Source organism: Leptonychotes weddellii, chromosome 13, assembly GCF_054177405.1.
Source record: "Leptonychotes weddellii isolate Sample4059 chromosome 13, ASM5417740v2, whole genome shotgun sequence".
Lineage (NCBI taxonomy): Eukaryota > Metazoa > Chordata > Mammalia > Carnivora > Phocidae > Leptonychotes > Leptonychotes weddellii.
The window spans coordinates 7,036,721-7,060,581 of record NC_138381.1 but is presented as its reverse complement, the minus strand read 5'-3'; the positions used below and the strand labels follow the sequence as shown (position 1 = coordinate 7,060,581).

The 23,861-nt window shown below is 38.4% G+C and overlaps 1 protein-coding gene across 3 annotated transcripts in view; it reads right to left on the bottom strand.

Moving 5' to 3' along the window:
• Positions 1 to 23,849, bottom strand: part of RTTN (rotatin) — a 153,137-nt gene extending 129,288 nt beyond the window's left edge. For 2 of the 3 annotated variants that reach the window (XM_081801040.1, XM_081801041.1), the window contains exons 1-10: positions 23,605 to 23,849; positions 23,074 to 23,261; positions 22,053 to 22,230; positions 21,188 to 21,277; positions 18,786 to 18,876; positions 17,265 to 17,379; positions 16,190 to 16,340; positions 12,562 to 12,727; positions 10,235 to 10,416; positions 8,206 to 8,321 (exon numbers count right to left, since the gene is read on the bottom strand). In XM_081801040.1, coding sequence (XP_081657166.1) covers positions 8,206 to 8,321; positions 10,235 to 10,416; positions 12,562 to 12,727; positions 16,190 to 16,340; positions 17,265 to 17,379; positions 18,786 to 18,876; positions 21,188 to 21,277; positions 22,053 to 22,230; positions 23,074 to 23,261; positions 23,605 to 23,650 — 1,323 coding nt within the window. In that variant the 5' untranslated portion in view covers positions 23,651 to 23,849. Of the gene's footprint in view, positions 1 to 8,205; positions 8,322 to 10,234; positions 10,417 to 12,561; positions 12,728 to 16,189; positions 16,341 to 17,264; positions 17,380 to 18,785; positions 18,877 to 21,187; positions 21,278 to 22,052; positions 22,231 to 23,073; positions 23,262 to 23,604 lie in introns of those variants that run through there. The other variant, XM_081801042.1, reaches the window with a different exon arrangement.
• Between the last annotated feature and the right edge of the window lie 12 nt (positions 23,850 to 23,861).

Sequence of the window (23,861 nt, the reverse complement as noted above, 5' to 3'; positions counted from 1 at the left end):
AGGGAGACAAACCATAAGAGACTCTTAATCTCAGGAAACAAACTGAGAGTTGCTGGAGTGGAGGGGGGTGGGAGGGATGGGGTGGCTGGGTGATGGGACACTGGGGAGGGTATGTGCTATGGTGAGCGCTATGAATTGTTTAAGACTGATGAATCACAGACCTATACCTCTGAAACAAATAATACATTATATGTTAAAAAAAATTAAAAAAAAAAAGATAGTAGGAAGGGAAAAATGAAGGGGGCGGAATTGGAGGGGGAGACGAACCATGAGAGACTATGGACTCTGAGAAACAAACTGAGGTTTCTAGGAGGGAGGGGGTGGGGGGATGGGTTAGCCTGGTGATGGGTATTAAGGAGGCCACGTATTGCATGGAGCACTGGGTGTTAAACGCAAACAGTGAATCATGGAACACTACATCAAATACTAATGATATAATGTATGGTGATTAACATAACATAATAAAATATAATTTTTTAAAAAAAGGTCAAAATGGTAAATTTTGTTATGTATATTTTACCACACACACACAAATTACATAGATGAGAAAACACTTGTTATTTACATGGATCATTTGATAGTGTTGAGTTTTAAAACAAACACAAAATTAAAACTATGATACTTTCCAAATCATTAGCAAAGTAAAAAAGAAGACAAAATATTCTATGCAGTAAAAAAATAAAAAGGAAACAAAAGAAATAGCAAAAAATTTTGAGAGAAGACCAAGCATAAATGTGCTACAAAAAGTTTAAATTTTCCTATAAGTCAAATATGCTTTCATGTTAAAGTAAAAAACAAAATTAATATGGATTGACACACATAAAAAAGATACCTTTACCTTTGTGCATAAAAGGTTAAAAATTAAATGTGTTGGGGCGCCTGGGTGGCTCAGTTGGTTAAGCGACTGCCTTCGGCTCAGGTCATGATCCCGGAGTCCTGGGATCGAGTCCCACATCCGGCTCCCGGCTCGGCGGGGAGCCTGCTTCTCCTTCTGACCCTATCCCCTCTCATGCTGTTTCTCTCTCTCTCTCTCTCAAAAAAAAAAAAAAAAAAAATTTAAATGTGTAGTGAAATATGAATAAAAATATCTATGAACTATGAATAATGAATAATTCAGGGAAAAAAAAATTGGATAAAGGGGGTCATTTTCTCTTGATGAAATGCATAATTAAGAGTAAAGACCCAGGGGGCGCCTGGGTGGCTCAGTCGTTAAGCGTCTGCCTTCGGCTCAGGTCATGATCCCAGGGTCCTGGGATCGAGCCCCGCATCGGGCTCCCTGCTCTGCGGGAAGCCTGCTTCTCCCTCTCCCACTCTCCCTGCTTGTGTTCCCTCTCTCGCTGTCTCTCTCTCTGTCAAATAAATAAATAAAATCTTAAAAAAAAAAAAAAAAGAGTAAAGACCCAGGGGCGCCTGGGTGGCCAACTTGTTAAGCATCTGCGTTCGGCTCAGGTCATGATCCCAGGATCCTGGGATGGAGCCCCGCGTCGGGCTCCCTGCTCAGCGGGAGGCCTGCTTCTACCTCTCCCACTGCCCCTGCTTGTGTTTCCTCTCTCACTGTCTCTCTCTCTGTCAAATAAATAAAATCTTTACAAAAAAATTAAAAAAAGAGTAAAGACCCAATATGAATTGAGTCTGTATGGTCTGAATAACATACAGTATCAAGCAAAACCTGTTATTGAAACAAAGATGGTCATACAGGTTTTAACCCAGTCATTTTTAACTTAATTCATAAATAAGGTGATATAAACTTTGAACATTTCAAAGAATACAACTCCTCAAAGTGTCCAAGAAACACTGACAAAACTAACCATTTACTTAACCAAAAAGAAAACTTCATTTTTAAATGAAGGTATCTTCTCTAATTTAAAGGTATTTAAAAGTATCTTTATTTAAAGGTATCTTCTCTAATCCAAAGAAAATAAAACTAAAAATTAATAAAATTTAAACCAGAAGCCATTATATTAATGACTACCAGTCTAAAGAAAACAAACTAGAAACAGAGAGACAATCTTACTATTTTGACATGCAATTTTTCCACACAGCACCTCTCCATTAAAATAATACTTTTATACACCTACAAACAACATATCTGTTATTCAACATTAACTCTGACACAATTTAATGAACATTAATTTAAAATCTCAGTATTATAGAGCTTTTCTAAAACTCTATTTGTGAAACTGTTTCAAATAACCTTATTAATTCCAATAATATGTTGAGTGCTTCTCAAATAGTATAAAAAGGAAGTACTATGTAGACTCAGGCTTGCAATTTTCACCATTTCCAGCATTTTTTCTAAGCAAAAAAAAAAGATTTGTTTTAATGTTTTAAGAAAAGAAAGGATTGAAAAACAACAGAAACTGGTCCAGTTTTAATTCGCTGGGCTAGAAATGTTCAAAATGCTGTGAAGTAGTTGATGGAGAGGCTGAGGAAGGCCAGTTTTCAGAGGATATTTATAGCTTTTACAAAAGAAGGTACAGAATTAAATCAGATTAGCAAAATACTCCAAATATTCTCAATAAAACAGAATTTACAGTACAAACACAATTTCTCCACTATCTGCACATTACAAAATAGGTAGTAGATACTGTGAAGCCTCTGAAATGAGCAACTGGATTGGGCTCTGCCCCCACCCCCCCATGCTTCCAGCCTCATACTCCATACTTGCCTTCCGCTGCAGCCTGTGCAAACCTCCCCAGGCATTCTCCTGTGGAAGACCAAGCCCATCCTGCCTTCCGAATGGAGACCACGCTACTCAGCACCAGGAAGCACACCCTACGGCCCACCAGGGTCTCTCCCACATCCTCCACCTCGAGTTCTGTGCTGTATTGCTTGCATGCCCCCACCAGCCCCCCCTTCACCACCAGTCAGCATTATGCATTCCTCCCTGTCATTCCCTTCCCCTCTGCCAGATAAAAACCCTACCTTTACTGCTTAGCCACATCATACTTACAATTTAAGACCCAGCTCAGTCATGATTTACAAAAAGTTCCTCCCCCACCCCACCCCGGGATTCTAAGATGGGAGGGCTGTCAAGGCATCCTTGGCAATAAAACATGATTGAAAACCTAGACTCTTAAGTGACCTTGAAAAAGAAACGGAGCCTCCATTTCCTCATCTGTAACATGTGTTATCTGCCTTATAGGGTCGTGATGATTAAGTAACTTCATAAACACAGAGTGCTTAAACAGGGACTACAACAGAGTAAGTGCTATCCTTAGACTATCTTTTTAAACTATTATTCCTGTGCTCGCCTCTGTTTTACTGGTGTCACAGCAGACGTATCTATCCTCCACAAGAGTGAAAAGAACTGCCTCTTATTCATCTTGCACCTCCAGTGCCTAGCATATAATGGGCAATCAAGAAATGTTTGGTGAACTAAAATAACTGTTTCTGGACTGGTGGCAGCAGCAGGGGAGGCCTCTGCTAATTAGAGATTCCACTCACCCAATTATAAATTCACAGTCGGCTTCACTTACCCTTACTGAGCCCTTACTGGGTACAAAGCCCTTCTCTCTAGATCCGTTCACAATGCTCTCAGCCCCACTTGAACTCCAACCAGCAATTCTTCAACATGCCTGAATAGCTAAGTTACCCACTCACAGCAGGTCAGATGGGAATGTGGAAGCAACGAGTCATAAAGGAGGAGAAAAGACTGTTTTTCATGACACTGCAATGACAGGAGCGACAGAGAGGAGAAGGGCAAAACATGAACGGCAGACAGCTCCCAGGGGCCTGGGGTTTTCTGGCATGAAGTAAAGATCCTCACTCCTTGAACCTAACTTACCATGTGAATGAAGATAAAACAGACTTGATTTCAAAGGGAAGCAAAGAAGGGATGACATACTTTAGGTCAACCTAACTTTTATAAGTGCTTAGCAAATTTTTTATCTTAACAAAACATAAATTCATTAAAAATATTTTTTTCCTTTTATTTACTTCAAGGGAAATAAAAACATTCAATGGAGATGGGGGGTGCTTTTGACTATGCTTACGCAAACTGAACTATGGAGCTCCAGACATGACTGTTATTATCACTACTGGGAGAAGTCTAGAGATTTGATTACATATCCTCAGGTATCTACTTTCTGAATTGGTAGCAACACATTATTTTCCTTAAATGACTCAACAAAAATACTGCTTCTATCTTCCCTTTTAAGTTTGATAAAAGTAGGGATATTAAGAAATTCTATTGTTTGCTTCCATTAATATAGGAGGCATTCATTCTTTTAAACAAGTAAAAGTAAATCAAATATAATTTTAAGCAGTACTTTTTATTTAACATTTCTATCATACCAATTGGCACTTCTACAACAGATTTAACCTTTAAAGTAAAAATAATTCATTGAATCATAAAAGATCAGCAGCCAAAAGTTAAAAGTGAATGACTAACTTTTACAGATAAATGTTCTGGCCAAGAAAATTTAAGTTAATTTAAGAAGCAACCGATAAAACATTCTTCACACTTCTAAGAAAAAAATCACTTGTTGAAAACCTTCAATATGTGAAAATCTTCTAAAAAGTACTACCAAATAGTATGATAACCTTAAGGACTAAAGAAAAACTAAGATTAAGAACTATTGTCCCTATTTTATGGATAAAGAAATTGAAGGACTTGAAACAATATATTATCCGTATTGTAAAATAATGTGTTTTTCTTTTGAAGAGGTGTGTGTGTGTCTTAAGGTTTGGGTTTTCCACACACAGGTATTGGTATTATGTAAACATCAGTATTTTGTTTGTTTTTTAGGTTCTAACCTCTATTCACAAGGATCAGGCAGTCCATAACAAAGTTTAATAAAACAAAGACAGACCTAGGTCAAAATAACATAAAGAGAAGAAAAACTGGCAACTATGGGAATCAATATATATTTTTGTGACTAATAAATTTTGCTTTTGCTTCTCTGACAAGGCAAGCATAAACAAAAAAAGAAAGACATAAGTTACCAGTTTACATTAATAGAAAAGACAGAATATCAGTTCTTCAAAGAAATCACATAATTTTAAGATGGAGATATAAAATGACAAATGATTTATGATATATTGAGATGTAAAAAAGGATATGGTTTCTAATTACATGGAGACATACTGCTAGTTTACACATTCAAGAAAATAATAGGTTGTAATCTAACATTCCTGAGGTTCCTGTACACATGTTGATCACGCATGTGAAATACTACTTATCAAAACACTTCCTTCAAAAAAATAAATAAAGCCATACTCTCCAAAATTATCTTCCCTACTGAAATACAAATAGCAAAGAACACGGCATCTAGTAGTAAAATGAACTACTGATACACATATCAACATGGCAATATCTCAGAGTAATCCTACTGAAAGCAGACAAAAAAGCATATGAGTTCATAGATACCAAATTCTAGAAAATGCAAACTATATCATGCGTATTCATGTCAAAATGTATCAAAAAACTTTTTAAAACATGTGCAACTTATTATGTCAATTATACCTCAATAAAGCTGTTAAACACCCACACAAATATATATACACACACATATATATGAATAAACAATAAGAAATGTACAAAATCTATATGAGAAAAAGACTCTTAAAAGACAAAGATGTAGATTTCAAGAAATGGAAAGACAGAGCATGTTATTCCCAAGGTGTGAAGAAAGTCCTTCTATGATTCAAAATCCAGAACCAATTTTTTAAAAAGAAACTGATAAAGCCAGCTATACAAAAATAAACAAATGAAGGGGTTCCTGTGGCTCAGTCGGTTAGCGTCCATCCAACTCTTGATTTCGGCTCAGGTCATGATCTCAGGGTCATGGGATGGAGCCCCGCATCGGGATCCTCGCTCAGTGGGGATTCTGCTGAAGATTCTCTCTCCCTTTCCCTCTGCCCGTCCCATCTGTGCTCACGCTTTCTCCCTCTCTCTCTCAAATAAATAAATCTTTTTAAAAAAACAAACAAATGAATAAAAGATTTTGCATAGTCAAAAGCGTCATTAGGAAGAAAGAAAAACCTGAGGGAATAAAACTGCAACTTGTCTTGGAAAGTCAAAGTCCTTAATATATAAAAGCTTGTAGAAATCAGTTAAAAGAATAAAAGACCAATGACCCAAGAGATAAATGGATGATAAATGGATAAATGCCTGGACTGTTTATAGAAAAAGAAATAAAAATGACCCTTAAAGTTACAAAAAGATGCTCAACTTTACTCATACAGAAAAACAAATTAATACTACACTGACATATCATATCTCACTTATCAGAATGGCAAAAATGTGAGGTTTGACTATAAACCCTACTGCTGAGTGTGTAGGAGAAAACACATTCTAATAAACTGCTGGGGAGTGAATGAAATGGTATAGCCATAAAGGAGAATGCAACAACATCTATGATTTAAAATACATTTACTTTTTCAATTTAAGGATAGTTGACAGACAATGTTACATTTAGTTTCAGGTGTACAGTACAGTGATTCCACAACTCTAAACTTTATGCTATGCTCACAAGTGTAGCTTCCATCTGTCACCATATGATGTTATTACAATATCATTGATTATATTCCCTATGCCGTACGGTTGTACCTTTCATCCCCATGACTTAGACATTCCTTAACTAGAAGCCTGTACCTCTCACTCCCCTTCATCCATTTTGCCAGTCCCCACATCCACCCTCCCTCTGACAACCTTTTTGATACAGCAATGCTACTTAAAGAAATCTACCCTAGAGACACACTTGTACATGTATGAAATGACATATGCACGTTATTCATATCACATAATTCATATTAGCAATTGAGTCCAACAATAGGAGACTGGCGAATAAACACACACTGAGACACTCGTAGCCTATAAAACAGAAGGATGAACACCTCCACATATGGACATGAAAAAATCTCCATACCTATTATTCCGTGCACATGGGATATATACATATTTTTTTTTTTTTTAAAGATTTTATTTATTTATTTGAGAGAGAGAATGAGATAGAGCATGAGAGGGTGGAAGGTCAGAGGGAGAAGCAGACTCCCTGCTGAGCAGGGAGCCCAATGCGGGACTCGATCCCAGGACTCCAGGATCATGACCTGAGCCGAAGGCAGTCGCTTAACCAACTGAGCCACCCAGGTGCCCCGGGGATATATTTTTAAGTTATAAAAACAAGGTGTAAAAGCGCATGTGACATACTACCTCTTATGTAAGATGTGGGAAGAGCAATGAGAATCTACGTGCTTACCCGCTTATGTTTGCAAAAACTAAAATAAAAATGGAAAAAATAAACCAGAGAACAGGATGACAGGGGAACATCTCTGAATTACATGTTTACGAGGAGAAAATAATTCCCAAAAGTAAAAACAAATATAACTGTATAATAAACTGTTAACAGAGAAAAGAATTCTTTCAAGTGACTTTGAGGCACAGTTTTTTGACTGTATATTCTTTTTTCTTTTAAGATTTTATTTATTTATTTTAGAGAGAGAGAGAAAGTACATGCAAGAGAGAGCTTGAGTGGGGGGAGGGGCAGAGGGAGAGAGAGAATCTCAAGCAGACTCTATGCTCAGCACAGAGCCCAACGTGGGGCTCAAGCTCATGACTCTGACATCACCTGAGCCGAAATCAAGAGTCGGATACTCAACTGACTGAGCCACCCAGGTGCCCCTTGACTACGTATTTTTAGTGAGATTTAGTCTAAGTCAAAAAGAACTGCCAAGAAATCTTGAACTTTATCGGTTATTGATCACAGTGATACAAACACTACTATTCTGAAATTACTTAGTATGCGCTGAAGGTTAAAGCTAATGAGCAATTAGGTTGATATTGCTAAAAAACAAGATTTTCTATGAGCAACAGTACAAAATATGAGCAAGGAAATACAAGTTTAAAATCAGAAATACAGCAATCTGAACGCTTTTTTTAAAATACGTATTTCCTAGTTCAATTACTAAAAGAAAAAAAAAATATGACAGTAGCTATAAAGGACCTCTTTGGCCTGATTTTAGTTTCAATATATATCCCCCATTACAAGTAACCAGAATCAAAAATTAATTAATTAATTAATTAATTAAAGTAACCAGAATTTCTAGAGAAATGGCCTGTTCCAGAATGCACAAAATAAGCCTGGGACATAGTGGCTGGAAAGAAAGCTTTCAAAGACTAATGAGACAATGAAACCAGCTTAAAAGGATCAAAATAAAATAAAATACTATTTATCATATCCCAAGGAAAACACTGATTCTCACCATATCTATAGCAAAAAGACTGCTGTCATCCCAGATATCTTCTGAAATTGCTTCACCAATAAGTATCATATCCTCTGCAAGCAATTCCAGAACTCTTATTATCATTTGTCTACTACCTAGGAATATAAACAGGAGATAAGAAAAAAACGTTAACTTTCAAATGAACAGCTAGATATCATACTGCTCAATCCTCTAGTCAGTCATGCCCCCAAACTCCTATTTCTCTTTTTATTTTTTTGATGTCTTTAGAATCACTGAAAGAGATGAACAGGGAAGTCACAATCTATAACCACCATTAACATCTCTGTTCCAATCACAATACTATTTAACCACAACAAATCCAATGTGCTCATAAGTGAGAAAGATATTCAAAAAGAAAGTAGCGAAATCTAACTAAAAACGCTGTGAGGTTGATTAAGATTTTTCTAATTCAGAGACCGTCTGTGTTACATATAATATGTGACAAAGCACCAGGTTAGGTTTAGAAAATGCATTCTGTGAATCTCCCATTTAGTGCTAGAAGGCTTAATCCTTGTCAGAAGTATTACACCACACCTGAGCGGCCTGGGAATCTGAGCTTCCACTGGACCAACTAAAGTAATAAATGTGCATGATGGCGTTTGCTGAAGAAACTTCAAGAAAATCCACCTGAAACAGGTTCTCAAGCCTCTATTAACTTAAAAGTCTATAAAAATTCCAAAAGAGGGGCGCCTGGGTGGCTCAGTCAGTTGAGTATCTGACTCTTGATTTCGGCTCGGGTCATGATGTCAGGGGTTGAGCCCCACATCGGCCTCCCTGCTCATCAGGGAGTGTGCTTGAGGATTCTCTCTCTCTCCCCAACCCCCGCCCCTGAACTGCCCCCTGCTCATATGCGCACGCTCTCTCTCTCTCTCTCAAATAAGTAAATAAATCTTTAAAAAAAAATTCCAAAAGAAACTGTTCTGTCACACCCACCAAAGCAATCTCTTTTCTCCACAGAGACAGAATAACAAAGGAACTCTACTACCTGTAAGGTGAACATTCAATCAAGACTTCCCTGTCCCACATACCAAAGGTCAATTTCCAATGAATAAAAGTAAAGCAAACTACCAGATCATAAAGGTCTAGATTAACTGTTCCATTAGAATGGCTGGAGCAAGTCCTCTTAGAAATCCCTTATGATATTGAACAATTACAAATTATGCAATAATTTATCACAAAAGGGCAAGAGAACATTTAGAAAATTTTATGTACCAAGATATAACTCTATAATTATCAATCTGACTTTTTACTGCAAATTAAGAAAGGTTAAATGAGAATTCATTAAACCTAAAACTGTTCTTCTCAGTGTACCATGCAGACAAACATATATACTTTATGATGCCAAAGTTCAGCCTTTCTTTATTTCACATTACTAGTACATGAATTCATATGTGCTTCTAACTCCTGGAAGCAGAGTTATTCAGTCAGTGGTAAGTTAGGGTTATTTGGTTTTCCTCAGGATAAAAACATTTTCAACACTTCCCAAATACAAACCTCCATCCTGCTTCCCGCCCCACCACCTCCAAGCAGGCAAAAATAAGACACAGCGCTTGAAGAACCATTCAAATAGGACAGATTCTTTATTGATACTCTATCCAAACAATGCTCATGGCATCCACATTTACTTAGGAGATAAAAAGACTATATTAAGTGCTTAAAAATTTGTATCCCAGGGGCACAAGCATCTGCCTTCGGCTCAGGTCATGATCCTGGGGTCCTGAGATTGAGCCCCTCACATGGGGCTCCCTGCTCAACAGGTAAGTATGCTTCTCCCTCTGCCCCTCCCCCTGCATAGTTGCACGCACTCTCTCTCTCTCTTTCAAATAAATAAATAAAATCTTTAAAAAAACAACAAAAAAAAGAACAAGAAGCATTTGTATCCCAAAAGATAAGTAAATACAGATTCTAAATGTCATAACATAGGCGAAAAAAAGAAAAATAAAAGTCCCTGAAAACAGACAAAACAAAGACAAATTATATAAAAAGAACTACAACTTCAAAAACTAACCTGTTCTTAAGAGAGGAACTGCTGATTCCAGAATAGAGACACAGAACTGGGGAAGACTGAGCTGCTGGAATTGTAGTTCCAGAGTGTCTTCAGTCTCTAGCTCCGGCAGATCTACATGAACCACATCCAAAGGCGAATGCACAGATATCCGAGAGTTCACAGGAGCATGACTACTACTTCCACTGTAAAATAAAGGATAATCCTTGAATGTGGAAACAGCCCACAAACAGGTTTCCTGCCTCTCTGCTATCTGGCATATTAGAAGCTTCACTTTAGACACAACTACATAGCTTCATGCAACAATCCTGGTCAGATTTGAGAAACCTTGACAAATTTATAAGATTGAATTTCATAAAGATGACTCGAAATTGTAAACGAAACCAAAAATGCATTTATATATTGCTTTTTAAAATGACGTTCCTGAAATTCCTCTAAGAGCAATCAACATGAGCACTAATAACCCATTCATTTCTAGAGAAGAGCAAGCCAATTCATAACAAAGTTCTTCTGTAATCAACTTATAGAGGCCAAACTAAATCGTTTAGTTTCCTAGATTTTCTGTGATTTTCACCAAATGTTCTAAGTAAGCCAATGTTAGCAACCGAAGATTGCTAGAAAATGCCAGAAAAACATGAGGAGAAATGGATTACTTCATTTAGTACATTCAACATCACATCATGATTTTGAAAATATACCAAAAAGTGGAACATCCCATCTTCCTTGGCTTTCTTCATAAAAATTCTTACCCAAGTGATGGGGTGAGGATAAAGTGCTATAGAAAGGGCCGAACCTCGGGCGCCTGGGTGGCTCAGTCGGTTAAGCGACTGCCTTCGGCTCAGGTCATGATCCCAGAGTCCTGGGATCAAGCCCTGCATCAGGCTCCCTGCTCGGCGGGGAGCCTGCTTCTCCCTCTCCCACTCCCCCTGCTTGTGTTCCCTCTCTCACTGTGTCTCTCTCTGTCAAATAAATAAATAAAAAATCTTTAAAAAATTAAAAAAAAAAAAGGGCTGAACCTCACATTTACAAATTTCTGACTTTTAATATCATCCATAAGTGAAGCTGAATCACAGATACACTAATGCTACCGAACATGGAAAACTCCAAAAATTAAATATATGTTTTGTCATTTCTTCAATTTCAACATCCCAAAATAGGAAAATGAGGTGGGCTTCTCTCCAACTCTAAAGGGCTCCATGAGGAAGGTGCTCAGTGAGGAGTGAAAATGCATGCACATGCAGCACTCTAGATACCGCCTAGAGAACGAGACAGAAGGCTTTCTACGAGTAAAGAGGAAAGATGTGTCTGCCCAACACCAGCTCCCACAGAAGGATTAGGGGCGCAGCCTCTCAGACCATACTGTCCACACCTCTGCCCTCCTCTTTACCAACTGTATAAACGGGGGTAAGGCTCACTGCCTTTCCAAAGCAGGCTCGTCTGTGAAGTGATGATGATGGTGATGCCACTGCTATTACAGGACTGTCAGGAGGACAGCTAAAGGAGATAACGCATGTCCGGCACTTGGCGTAAGACCAAGCACGCAGCCAACCCGAATCAGTGTGAGCCTGCAGCCGCAGGGGCACGAGTGAAAACCAAGCCAAAAACCAGTGTTCATCTCACCGAGCATTTATTAAGACACCACCAAAGAAGAAACCAGTATGTTCATAAGATGCCTGTAGCCTAAGGAAGAGGTAACACACCAACACCATGCCAATCCCCTTAAGCAAAGTTGATATATAAAAACCTGTACTTACACAAATAAGTAAAATATCGTAAATTGTGCATCTTAACGGAATCTTCGTTTTATAGTCGCTAATCATTCTCTTTAATAAATACTGATGCATTTAAGTTATGATTAGACTTACAAATGTGGGTTTAAAATATCATCAAAATGTATCTATCATCTAAAGCTATGCTTTTAAACTAGATCACATTTCATTTGTGGCTGATAAAAACAATTCAAGAGGTCAGAATTTTCATTCTTTTTTTAATGAAATAGAAAACAAAATATAGTTCACTATGTAGCATATGGAATCAAAGTACTGTTTTGTGAACATCTTGTTTTGGCAGGGACACACACACAGGTGTGCACACATGCAAACACACATACACACACACGTAAGAGCATATGTCTATGTACAGAGTATTGAGTTGAATGTAGTATTATTTCTTACTGTAGGTCATGGTCAAAAAAGTATGAAAACAACTGGTTCAACATGAGGCCAATACTTATGGTAATGTTCCAAAAGAGACGACAGAGAAAAATATTAATCTCCCTCTGAAACTAAAACACACACACACACAAGTTAACCAGGCTTTTCAACGGTCACCTGGAAGACACGGCGTCCCAATCCTGGCCATCTCCTCTGGGTCGCTGGCCTGTGCGTCCAACCACAGAAGGCCGGGGGCTACTGCTTCCTGGAGAAGGATTCTGGGAATGATGAGTAACTCTAACTTCATGACAGTAAGACAAAGAAGAATTTTGGGAAACTGTATCTGAGGGAAAAAAAAGAATGAAATTATCCCTCAATAGTGACAAATAAGGATTATATAGTTTTTATATGTCATTCTTCCAAAAGACATTAACAAAGTTAAGATAATGGAAACACTTCTATTGGGGTAAAAGTAAAGGTCAACCTTTTCTGCGAGTACTCACTTAGCACATTTAGATTTATAACTAACCTGATTATATGCAGCCTTCTAGCCAGCATTATTGACTTGTAACATTCAGGACTGCCAAAGCAGAGTAACAGGTCACTCCCCTGCTCAAAATTCTACGAGAAACCCTACCTCAAACTACATGTAAAAATGAACTCAAAAAGTAAACCTAAATATGAGTTAAAACCATAAAACTCTTAGCAGAAAATACAGAGGTCAGTCTTCATGTCTTGGATTGGCAATACATCCTTAGACATGAAACCAAAGGCAGGACCAAAGAAAACAAAGATAAACTGGACTTCATTGAAATCAAAAACTTTTGTGCGTTAAAGGACATTATCAAGAAACTGACAACCTACAGACTGAGAAAAAATATTTGCAGATCATGTATCTAAAGAGGACTTTATAACCAGGATATATAAAGAACTCCTAAAACTCAACAAGAAACAAACAAACAAACAAACAAAAAACCAAAAAACCATGAGCACCTGGGTGGCTCAGCCGGTTGAGCTTCCAACTCTTGATTTTGGCTCAGGTCATGATCTCAGGGTCATGAGATCAAGTCCCACCTTAGGCTCCGTGCTCAGCAGGGAGTTCTGTTTGAGACTCTCTCTTCCTCTGCCTCCTTCCTCCCCAACTCCCCCCCACCCCCCCGCAAGCTCTCCCTCTCTCTAAAATAAGTAAATAAAATCTTAAAAAAAAAAGCCACCCAATTTAAAAATGGGCAAAGGACTTTAAAAGACATTTTTCCAGGGGCACCTGGGTGGCTCAGTCAGTTAAGCACCTACCTTCAGCTCAGGTCGTGATCTCAGGGTCCTGGGATCGAGCCCCGCAGGGAGCCCGCTTCTCTCCCTCCTTCTACCCCTCCCCCCTGCTCATGCTCTCTCTTGCATGCTCTCTCTCAAATAAATAAATAAAATCTTTTAAAGATAAATAAATTAAATAAAATAAAAAGGGAAAATAACAAGTGTTGACGGCTCGTGGAGAAACTGGAAGCCTCATGGGTTGCCAGTGTGGACAGCCACTGTGGCAAACAGTTTGGTGGTTCCTCAGACAGCTAAACGTAGAATAACATATGACCCAGCAATTCCACTCTTAGGTATATACCCAACAGAACTGAAAACAGGGGCTAAAACAGATATACGATATTCACCAAAACATTATTCACAAGAGCCAAAAGATGAGAACAACTCATGTGTCCATCAACAGATAAATGAATATGCCAAATGTGGGATATCCATACAGTGGAATATTATTTATCCATAAAGAGGAATGAAGTTCTGACACAGCTGAAACATGGATGAACCTTGAGAACATGATGCTCAGTGAAATGAGCCAGACACAAAAGGACAAATATTGCATGACTCCACTTGTATGAGGTCCCAAGAACAGACAAATTTAGAGACAGAATGTAGATGAGAGATTACCAGGGGCTGCAGAGGGAAGGGGACATGAAGAGCATGGCTACACGGTCACAGATCTTCTATTTCGGGTGATGAAAAACATTTGAGAACAGATAATGGTGATGGTTGCACAAGAGGGTGAAAGCAATTAATGCCGACAAAATTGCACATTTCTAAATGGTTATGAAGGCAGATTTTATGCTATACATATTTTACCATGATTTTTTTAAAGAATTAAGTAAAATAAAGGCATCTGCAGAGGGAAAAAGAAAGTTCTCCAAGAGCTTCTCACTGCACTGCAAAGAAAATATGAAACACTTCCCAAGATCTATAAATCCCTGTACACTGTGGCCCCTAGCTACCTCTCTGATCTCACCCCATCCCCTCTCTGCTCCCCATTTCCCGATTACTGCACTCCACTCACACGCCAGTCTGGCTTTCGTTCCTCAGGCATGTCACCTCATTTCCGAGGCCCCCGACCCTCCAGGAATACTGTTTCTGCAGCTCTTCAAGTGGATGGTTCCTTCTCACCCTTCAGGTCACCTCCTCTGAGAAGCTCTCCCTGCCCATCCTATCCAGGTAAGCTGTACTTCCTGGTCACCTTCAGTCACATCACTCTTCCTATTTCCTTTGAGCACTTCTGATCTGAAACAAACTTGTTTACTCATTTACTACCTGTCCCCAACCTTATCTCAGATAAGCTCAGAAGGGTGGGGACCTTAACCGCTTTGTTCAGTGTTATACCCTCTAGAGACTAGAACATCAACTGGCATATGGTTGGTGATAAATAAACATTTAATACATGAATAAATCTTCAAAGATACTATTTTTATCAACATTGTAACTCTTATTCTGATGAAATATGGGATACCTACAGCTCTCTGTTTTCAGTCATTTGCAAAATGCTCTAGCTCAAGAATGTTAATGAGGAACCCTATACCCTCTGAGATCTGTAATAAAGTTAATGTACAGCATAAGTATTCAAATAGTATAGGATCAGTGAAACTCTGAACAGAATAGGGATTAACTGTGAAGCATGATGACAAATCACTGTAATTTGATATTCAACTTTCAATGTGTAAGTGCACAGAATTCCTAGGTTGTAAATACTGTTTTGACAAAGCCAGTCTAGTGCTCTATTTGGCCATTAGGTGGTGCTTTTTCCCTTAAAAGTCTGGCACTGCTATCATATAATAAATAACTACATCACAAGTTGCATAAAAAATAGTTTTCATAAAATACAAATCGGGGACACCTGGCTGGCTCAGTCGGTAGAGCATGCAACTCTTGATCTTGGGTCATGAGTTCAAGCCCCATGTTGGGTGCAGAGATTATTTTAAAATAAATAAATAAATAAAATATACCAAAAGTTTAAAAAAATATATTTATTAAAAAAATACAAATTATTATTTTTCAAACCAAACAATCTATTAATACAAGTAACTTCATAAAATGCCCATGGTCCCACGTGAATAGCTGAACTCAGAATTCTGGTCCCTAGCTTCCAACAACACTATATGCATAAGAGAAAAGAAAGACATCTTGCAAATGGCTCTTATCAAAAAAAAAAGAGGATGGACTGAATGGAGCACTGGGTGTTATACGCAAACAATGAATCATGGATCACTACATCAAAAACTAATGATGTAATGTATGGGGATTAACATAACATAACATAACATAATAAATAAATAAATAAATAAATAAATAAATAAAAAGAGGACGGGATCAGGAGTGGTTCTATCATTCACATACTTGGTTTTCAAAGATAATCATTTAATTACATTTAGGAATGAGGAGTTTATGCTGTGAAAATTTATACAGTAAGTGTAACAGGGAATACTCAGAAGAATCTGTAAATACCACCAGTGACTAATGAATAAATAAACATAAATACCTTGTTTACTAGAGAAAAAACCCGGATCTCGGTGAAAGTTAAGTCTGTTTCTTAAGGATGTGCACAGCTGCTGCAAGCAAGACACTGACTGTAAAGCCAGGCGATGTTTTCCGTCTCCTCCAAAGGCCAGTTTCAACAGAGATAAAAGGCTCTGAAATAAAGAAGAGCAATGAAAATGATCCAGGGAAGGTGGATGTGGAGTTTCAGTAAGGTCAAATGAATAACCGACGGAAATAAAATAACTTGAAAGATATTTGTAAAACCAAGAAACAAGAAATAGGCAAAAATGACTTAGCATAATGCAAGAAGACGGGATAAAACAAGAAAATAAAATTTAAATAGACTAGTCAGTGTTTGTTGTATCTAAAATCTGATGGCTGAGTACCTATTCTGAGAGAACACATGAATTATTCCCCATTCAGAACATTAAGTTACACAGTACTTCTTAAAAATCACAGCAAGCCTTTGGCATCTCAAACAGCTAAATCATTTTGCCACCTTTTGGCAACTAACAGCTTTTCCTCTGCTATCTTTGGACAACTGCAACAGTATGTATTAATAGCTGCCATTCAGAGGCATCCATTCCAGCCCCGGGATTGGTGATTGAGGCTGTGGATATGCCACGATCCCAGACCTGGGATCCCAAGCTCTACTATACAAACTAATAGACCAGATTGCAAAGAATCCATCTAAACTGCTCACTACCACCTATTTCCACAGCATCTAGCACTGTGCCTTACACATCCTAAATACTCAAAAAGCAATGCTATTCTCACTGTTAAGAAGGGTTACTGCTGCCCAGCCTCAATTTCCAAAGTCTATTCTCCTCTTTAGGTGACTCATAAAAGGTAAATTCAAGGTGGCCAAACTGGGCCTGTATGTGTCAAATGAGACTACCTCCTATCTGAAGAACTACCACTATCCAAAGAAGTAAGACAGAAGTGGTTTCAGGAACCAAATACTTCATTTTTTTAAATATGGTAAATTCCTTCTGAAGGACTCCTACTTTGCAAAATTTGTTTCACTATAAAAAGTTCTCTATTTCAAATCTAAAACAATCACAGAGGATACATACCTGAACAATTTTTGGCCTTTGAAGGAAAATTTCAGCAGGAAAATCTTGCATGATTACATCCTTCAATAGTTCACAGGTGTTCCAAATTAAAGTGTGGTTACTACTTCTTAAAGAGCTACCAAAAAATACATACATACATAAATAGCATTATTTATTTTTAAACAGAGTTCATCTATACGGGATTGTAAGTAACCTAGTGGCATAATGACTCTATCAACAGTCCTCGGGTCTCAGCTGAGATTTCACTTCCCCTGGGAAGCCTTCCTAGATCTTTTCCCTAATCAAAAACTTTGGGGTAGGTCCTTCCTCCATATGCCTACATTTGGTACTAAGGCAACTGCATGTTGACTTTCTATCCCCCACTAGACCCTCCTCAAGAGCAGGCAGTACACAGTATCCACCAATGTATGCCAAGACTATCACAATGCTACAAGATGAAACCAATGAAGTCAAAGGGCACAGAATGCAATGAAATCTGCTAAATGAATGAGGAAGACAGAACATTTAATAGCAAATACAGAGTTAAATTCTAGAAATTAAATTCCTTACTGCTCTTCCCTGGTCTAGTGAATCAAGCTGGGATTCTCCTCTTATCCCAAACAGAGGACACCCCTCACCTTCTCAGACAATATATGCCCTCCTAGGGATTCAGCAACTGTTTACGTCCCACCCCAAGAATCCATAGCCCCTCTCTCACCCCAGCTCCAGTCCACCACCCACCAACCAGAGGTGTGTACTAGAAATCATATCTCCTCCCTGAGGCCTGACTCAGAGCTGACATCAAAACCACCCCTACCCCTGGGAGCCTGGGTGGCTCAGTTGGTTAAGCGACAGCCTTCGGCTCAGGTCATGATCCTGGAGTCCCTAGATCGAGTCCCGCATGGGGCTCCCTGCTCGGCAGGGAGTCTGCTTCTCCCTCTGACCCTCCCCCCTCTCATGTACTCCCTCTCTCTCATTCTCTCTCTCAGATAAAAATAAATAAAATCTTTAAAAAAAAAAAAAAACCACCCCTACCCCTTTCCCACGCAGACTCTACCTCTTCAATATGTTGTTCCAAGAGAATTTACTGATGCCATTGAAGTGCCAGCATCAAAAAGCATTTAACAGCATCCAGCTATTTATCTAGTCCTAACTCTAGCAAGTTGGGTCTTTATATTGTCAACTGAATATACTATCCACTAAAAAAGACTGCATTTATGTTTAATTTTTTCCATTTTTATTAACTAAGGGCATAAGCAATGGCCAGTCAGAGAATCTGGTCAGTAAGAGATGACTCATGCCACCAAGAAGTATACAAGATTCCAACCACAAAAACAAAACAAAACCTTGATGTGTAGCCAGATAATGGCAAATAGCAATTTTCTGCCTTGCTTTTTGAAACTGAAAATCATTCATATATTCCCATTACTACCTTTCACAGCCACTTAGTATCTTTTTTCCTGGTGAAAATGTGCAGTAATAGCAACCAGATTTAATGGCTATAAATGAACCAAAATACCTGACACACATCAGGTACCGTACCTTTCATTAGAGGAGAGAACATGTCTATCCGTTGTAGTCAGAGGTAGCCAAGGAAATGTAGAAAACTTCAAACACTTCACAGTCTGATTTACTGTTAATGGAACAGCAAAATTTAAGGGATCAAAGGCAATGTTGACAGACTCACAATATTAAGAGTAAGGCTTCACCCTTAAAAACAAGTCCTCAAAGTTATATCTTACAGTAACTTAAAATATACCAAACAAGGTCAGCTGCAAATTTGTTCCCTAACAAGATAAACAACAGAGCTCTGTTTTCATAATTCACACAGAACCATATATTATTATTAGAAGGGCATTAAATACAAACTAATATTGAATGACATTTAGAGCTTCCATTACATTTTCTATTTTATCCTGCTGCTAACCAGAACACAGAGCTTAAATTTAACATAAAAGGAACTGGCATTTGGAGATCTTTAATTGTAGAAATTAAAAATGACATAAACATAATCATATACTATATTTAATTAGTCATGTTCAAATATCCTAAATGGTGTTAGATGTTTAAACTTCTATGAAGATGACTTGAAGACCATAAGGTTGAAGATCAAATATCAGCACTCAAGATTAAAAGAAATCTGAGAAACCAACAGTTTTAAGCTACCCCATTCCAATTATTTTTTAACAGATCTCATATTGTACAAGTTAAGGTGGCAATGCTCAGAAACAGTATCTAGTATCTACATAAACCCTTCCAAGTGGCAAATATTCTTTCTGCCAAATGCTTTGAAAAGAGCATGAAATCGTTGAATATAGATAACAGCATTATTAAATTCCCAGTATAGCACAGTTGTTTCTTTCAAAAGTGCTAAGACCCGGGGCGCCTGGGTGGCTCAGTCGGTTAAGCGGCTGCCTTGGGCTCAGGTCATGATCCCAGGGTCCTGGAATCAAGCCCTGCATCGGGCTCTCTGCTCAGCAGGAAGCCTGCTTCTCCCTCTCCCACTCCCCCTGCTTGTGCTCCCTCTCTCGCTGTCAAATAAATAAATAAAATCTTAAAAAAAAAAAAAAAAAAAAGAGTGCTAAGACCCAAGCAGGATTTACTTTCTAACAGAAAAGTAAAAGGTGGGTAGGACACACTTATACCGCACTCAAAAAGATGTGTCCAAAATAAGCCATATTGTCAATCCACAAACTGCAACTCACATAACAAAATGTTACCATCTCAATGGTCCCTAATGTTTTCCACCTTCCCAGCCCTGGACATACTCTCTCCCTTCAGATGTCTCTCACTGTCACTCAATGAAGCCTCTTAATCATAAACACAAAGAAACTACCATCTCAAAAACAGAGGCTCCCTAACAAGCGTAACAAAACTTTTTCAGAAAGAAAAGGTCTAAACAAGTTTTCAGTTCTTTCTTAGGCTGTTATTCAACCAGAGAGTTTCTAAGGAAGCATTTTAATAATGGAGGGCTTCCAAACGGAATTAAACTGAATACTTGACATAAGCAGTTATATCCTTGGACACAACCTTTCCATTGCAACTGTGCAGGCAATAAACTGTTAGGTACATGTTTACTTAATTATTCCCTAACTGCATCATCCAGAATAAAGGTTTTATCCTTCTAAGCCTCAGTGCCTTCATCAGTAAAATGGAGATAGTAACAATATCAATTTCACTGGAACGCCAGTGAAGATTCATTCATTCATTCATTCAAAGAATACACAGAGGGCCTAATAAGTTTTTGGCATTGTTCTGCTCACTGGGGATAAAGCAGTATTCACAGCTATTATTAAGCTTATAAACAGGGAGACAAAAAGAGGTAAATAAATACATAATTTCAGATTATGATGTATGTTAGGAAGAAAACTAGACATAGACAGAAAGTGATCACTAGCTAGAGTCCTCAGGAAGTTCTCTCTGAGGAGGTAACATGTGAGCAGAGACACAGCCAGACATGAAAAAACCTGGAAGAGATTCCGGGGAGAGAGAGAGGCTCTAAATCAGAACTCTTCAATCAACTGGATGCTGGGATAAAGATAAATGAAGAAACCCAAATGATCCTGAGTCTTTGGCTTGAGTAACTGGATGAACAGTACCACTTAGTGAGCTGGAGAATAAATACCATGACATATATATAGTGCATGGCACCGTTCCTGACAAATCTGTGTTCAGTAGGCTCTGAGGACTACTGCCACGGTCACACCCACCTCCAGAGTTGCTCGAATGCAGTTAGAATAACATAAAATGTTACCATTTAGACTCTACATCCTAAACTAATTTGAGGAAACTGAAACATTCAGTTCAGTGCTGAAACATTCAAGTTGGACCACAATATGTCTACACCAACGAAGAAAAGTACATTAATTTCTGATTTACCAAGTCAACAGCATCTACTCTCTCTCTCTCTCTCTCTCTCTCTATATATATATATATATACACACCCATTGGTCGTGGAGACACTTCCATCTGCTGGAAATTACTTTTGTCTTGAGGAAAATATCCTATTAAAATTTCAGGTTGTTGTGGCAATTCTGAGAAGAAAATATATATTACTATATTACTGGTTCTTTATTTGCTAAAAGTGAAATTTACTCTTTTCAAATATTAATGTTTCTCTTAAGTTTTACAATCATTTTAAAAACTAAAAAAATAACAGTATTTTTTTTTTTTACCTGAAGAGTCTCCTTATAGAGGAAAAAAATGTAAATGCTGAGCAAGTTTTTAATGGGGGGGGTCCCCTCCCTTTTAAGATTCAGCAAATACAACTATTTGTTGTAATAAAAACATCCATAATGTACATAAAGAATCTGTTACAAAGTATTTATTCAAGGGCTCATCTCTGCTTCTTAGCCCATCTCCTCCTCTCTCTTACTCCAGTTATGTAGTTCCTGACCACTTCAACCTTCGGGAATCAAGCACTATCTTTCAGTATCTTTGACGACTCTCTGTCACATGTGATTACAAATTCAGCAGTTCAGTTGCAATAAGAATGGGAACACAATATTGTTATTATTGCTATTGTTGAAAATTTGTTATTATTGTAGAAGTAATCTGTAAAGTAGTCTCAAAAAAGAAAATCTCTGGCATCTTTTAGGCCCCTTGACCAAAAAAGCAACGAATACAAATGTATCCTCCTCTGAATAACTGTAGAAGGCGGGGAAAAGGTCAAGCTCATGTAACTTAATGCAAGAAAATGATCTTTTTTTTTTTTTTTTTTTTTACCTAAGGTCCCTTTCCTTAGAATTAAGCACTAGAACCAATATATTTCTATTTTAACAGAATGCGTCACATTGATTCCAAAGTTACCAGTTTGTTTGGTTTGGTAAGGTGCAGAATATAGCGCAGCATCTTCTGAAGGAAGAATAAAAAGTCCATCCAGAATGCCATCAATTTCAGCCTGCAGATTCGGCTCCACATTAGAACGAAGTTTAGATAAGAATTCGACTGCGCCAAGATCAACCAAATGCTGGACTGCTGGGGAATACTGAAATAAGAAGAGAGTCTTGAGAATAACCATATATATCAAAATTTCTACACTTTGTCTTACAGCAACAAAAACATGAAATTATTTTTAGTATTCTAGATATTCCTTTTTTAAAAAATAAATCTTGCATTGATACATGTAAAAGTAAAGAACTTCCATGTATACGACATAGATCTATAGAGACATACATAACACTTATGACAGAAAAGCCCAGACATTAAGCACTAGAAATGCACACTATAAACTCCTATTCCTACTTATAAAATGGATTACCTCTCCCCACAGACTCTCACCCTATCCCCGCCAAAGAATGCCAAAGTAATAATCCCCTATGACCACACAGTGACTTAGTTTTGAAAGGTTACACTAGCACTCTTGACATTTAAGCCTGACAACTACTCTCAAAACAGGCTGAGGAACATAAATCTGAAAAACAGATACAGAAAACGCAATTTCACATACTTGAGGTATTTATTAATCATGGTCTGTACCATTAACTTTAAACGTGTTCTCTTTCATACAGACACATCTAATTATTAATACGCAAATAACAGAACAAAAAGAAAAACAGAATGACAAACATCAACTTCCAAAGATGATTCCAAAAAAATCAGAACACACCAAAACTCAGAAGTTCTGTTATTTCAGAGAGCACAGTAATGTGAGGTTCAACATTACAAATAAGATAAAAGGAAGCGGAGCGTTATATACCCTGAGGAATTAAAATTCAACATCTCTCGTTGGTTAGAAAAAAAGTTGTAATTATTTAACTTTCAAAAAAATGCTACAATTAAATGACTACGAAACACGCGCTCTTCTGATTTTATTTCAAAATGATCCTACCTTAACCAATCTGTTCAAAAGGCTGAGAACCTCTTCTTTCATTGGAACAGACGGGAAATTGAACCATTCCAGCAAATGGAGAAAAAGTAGCCTCTCCCGAACTAGATCATCGCAACAGACTAAGTTGTGCTCAACCTTGCAAAGAATATTCTTGAGAGCGCGTTCCCTGATCTCGGCCAGCTGATGACCTGTCAAAGTACAGCACACTGAGCTGCTGCCCAACTCCAGAGAGACGCCCCCACCCCCACCCCCCGAATTTACCCTACCACTCAGCTATTTACGCGGGGACGAGGGCAGGGTGAAGAGGGAAATAAAGCAAATTTTTTCACAGGCGGGCCTCTGCTGCATTCGGGACGCGAACTGCTCAGTTTACACCAAGTCCGAGATGGGTTCCCGGCGGCTGCCCCGGCGAGGCCAGGATCAGCGGGAGCCGTCTCGGGGTGGACCGGCCTCGAAAACGTTACACGGCCATTCTTAGCAAGCGGCCACGACAGAAGGGTGACTGCAGCGAGGGGCAACTCAGCCTGTTACCGAGTTTCCTGATGAGCCCCGTCAAGACCATTTCGTCCCGCTCCATCAGCCGCCGCCGGAGAATTAAACTGCCGCGCCACAGCGTCCGTGTACAATTAGTGTCCCCATAGAAACCCGGCCGGTCGGGCTGTTGAGTTCCGCAATGTAGCAGAGAACCACCAGACGAACAGGAGGCACCCCATGAGCTGCTGCAGGCCCCCCGCGACTCCACAGAAGCTTACAGTCTCTCTGTAATTACTACTACGCAGTTCCTAGAC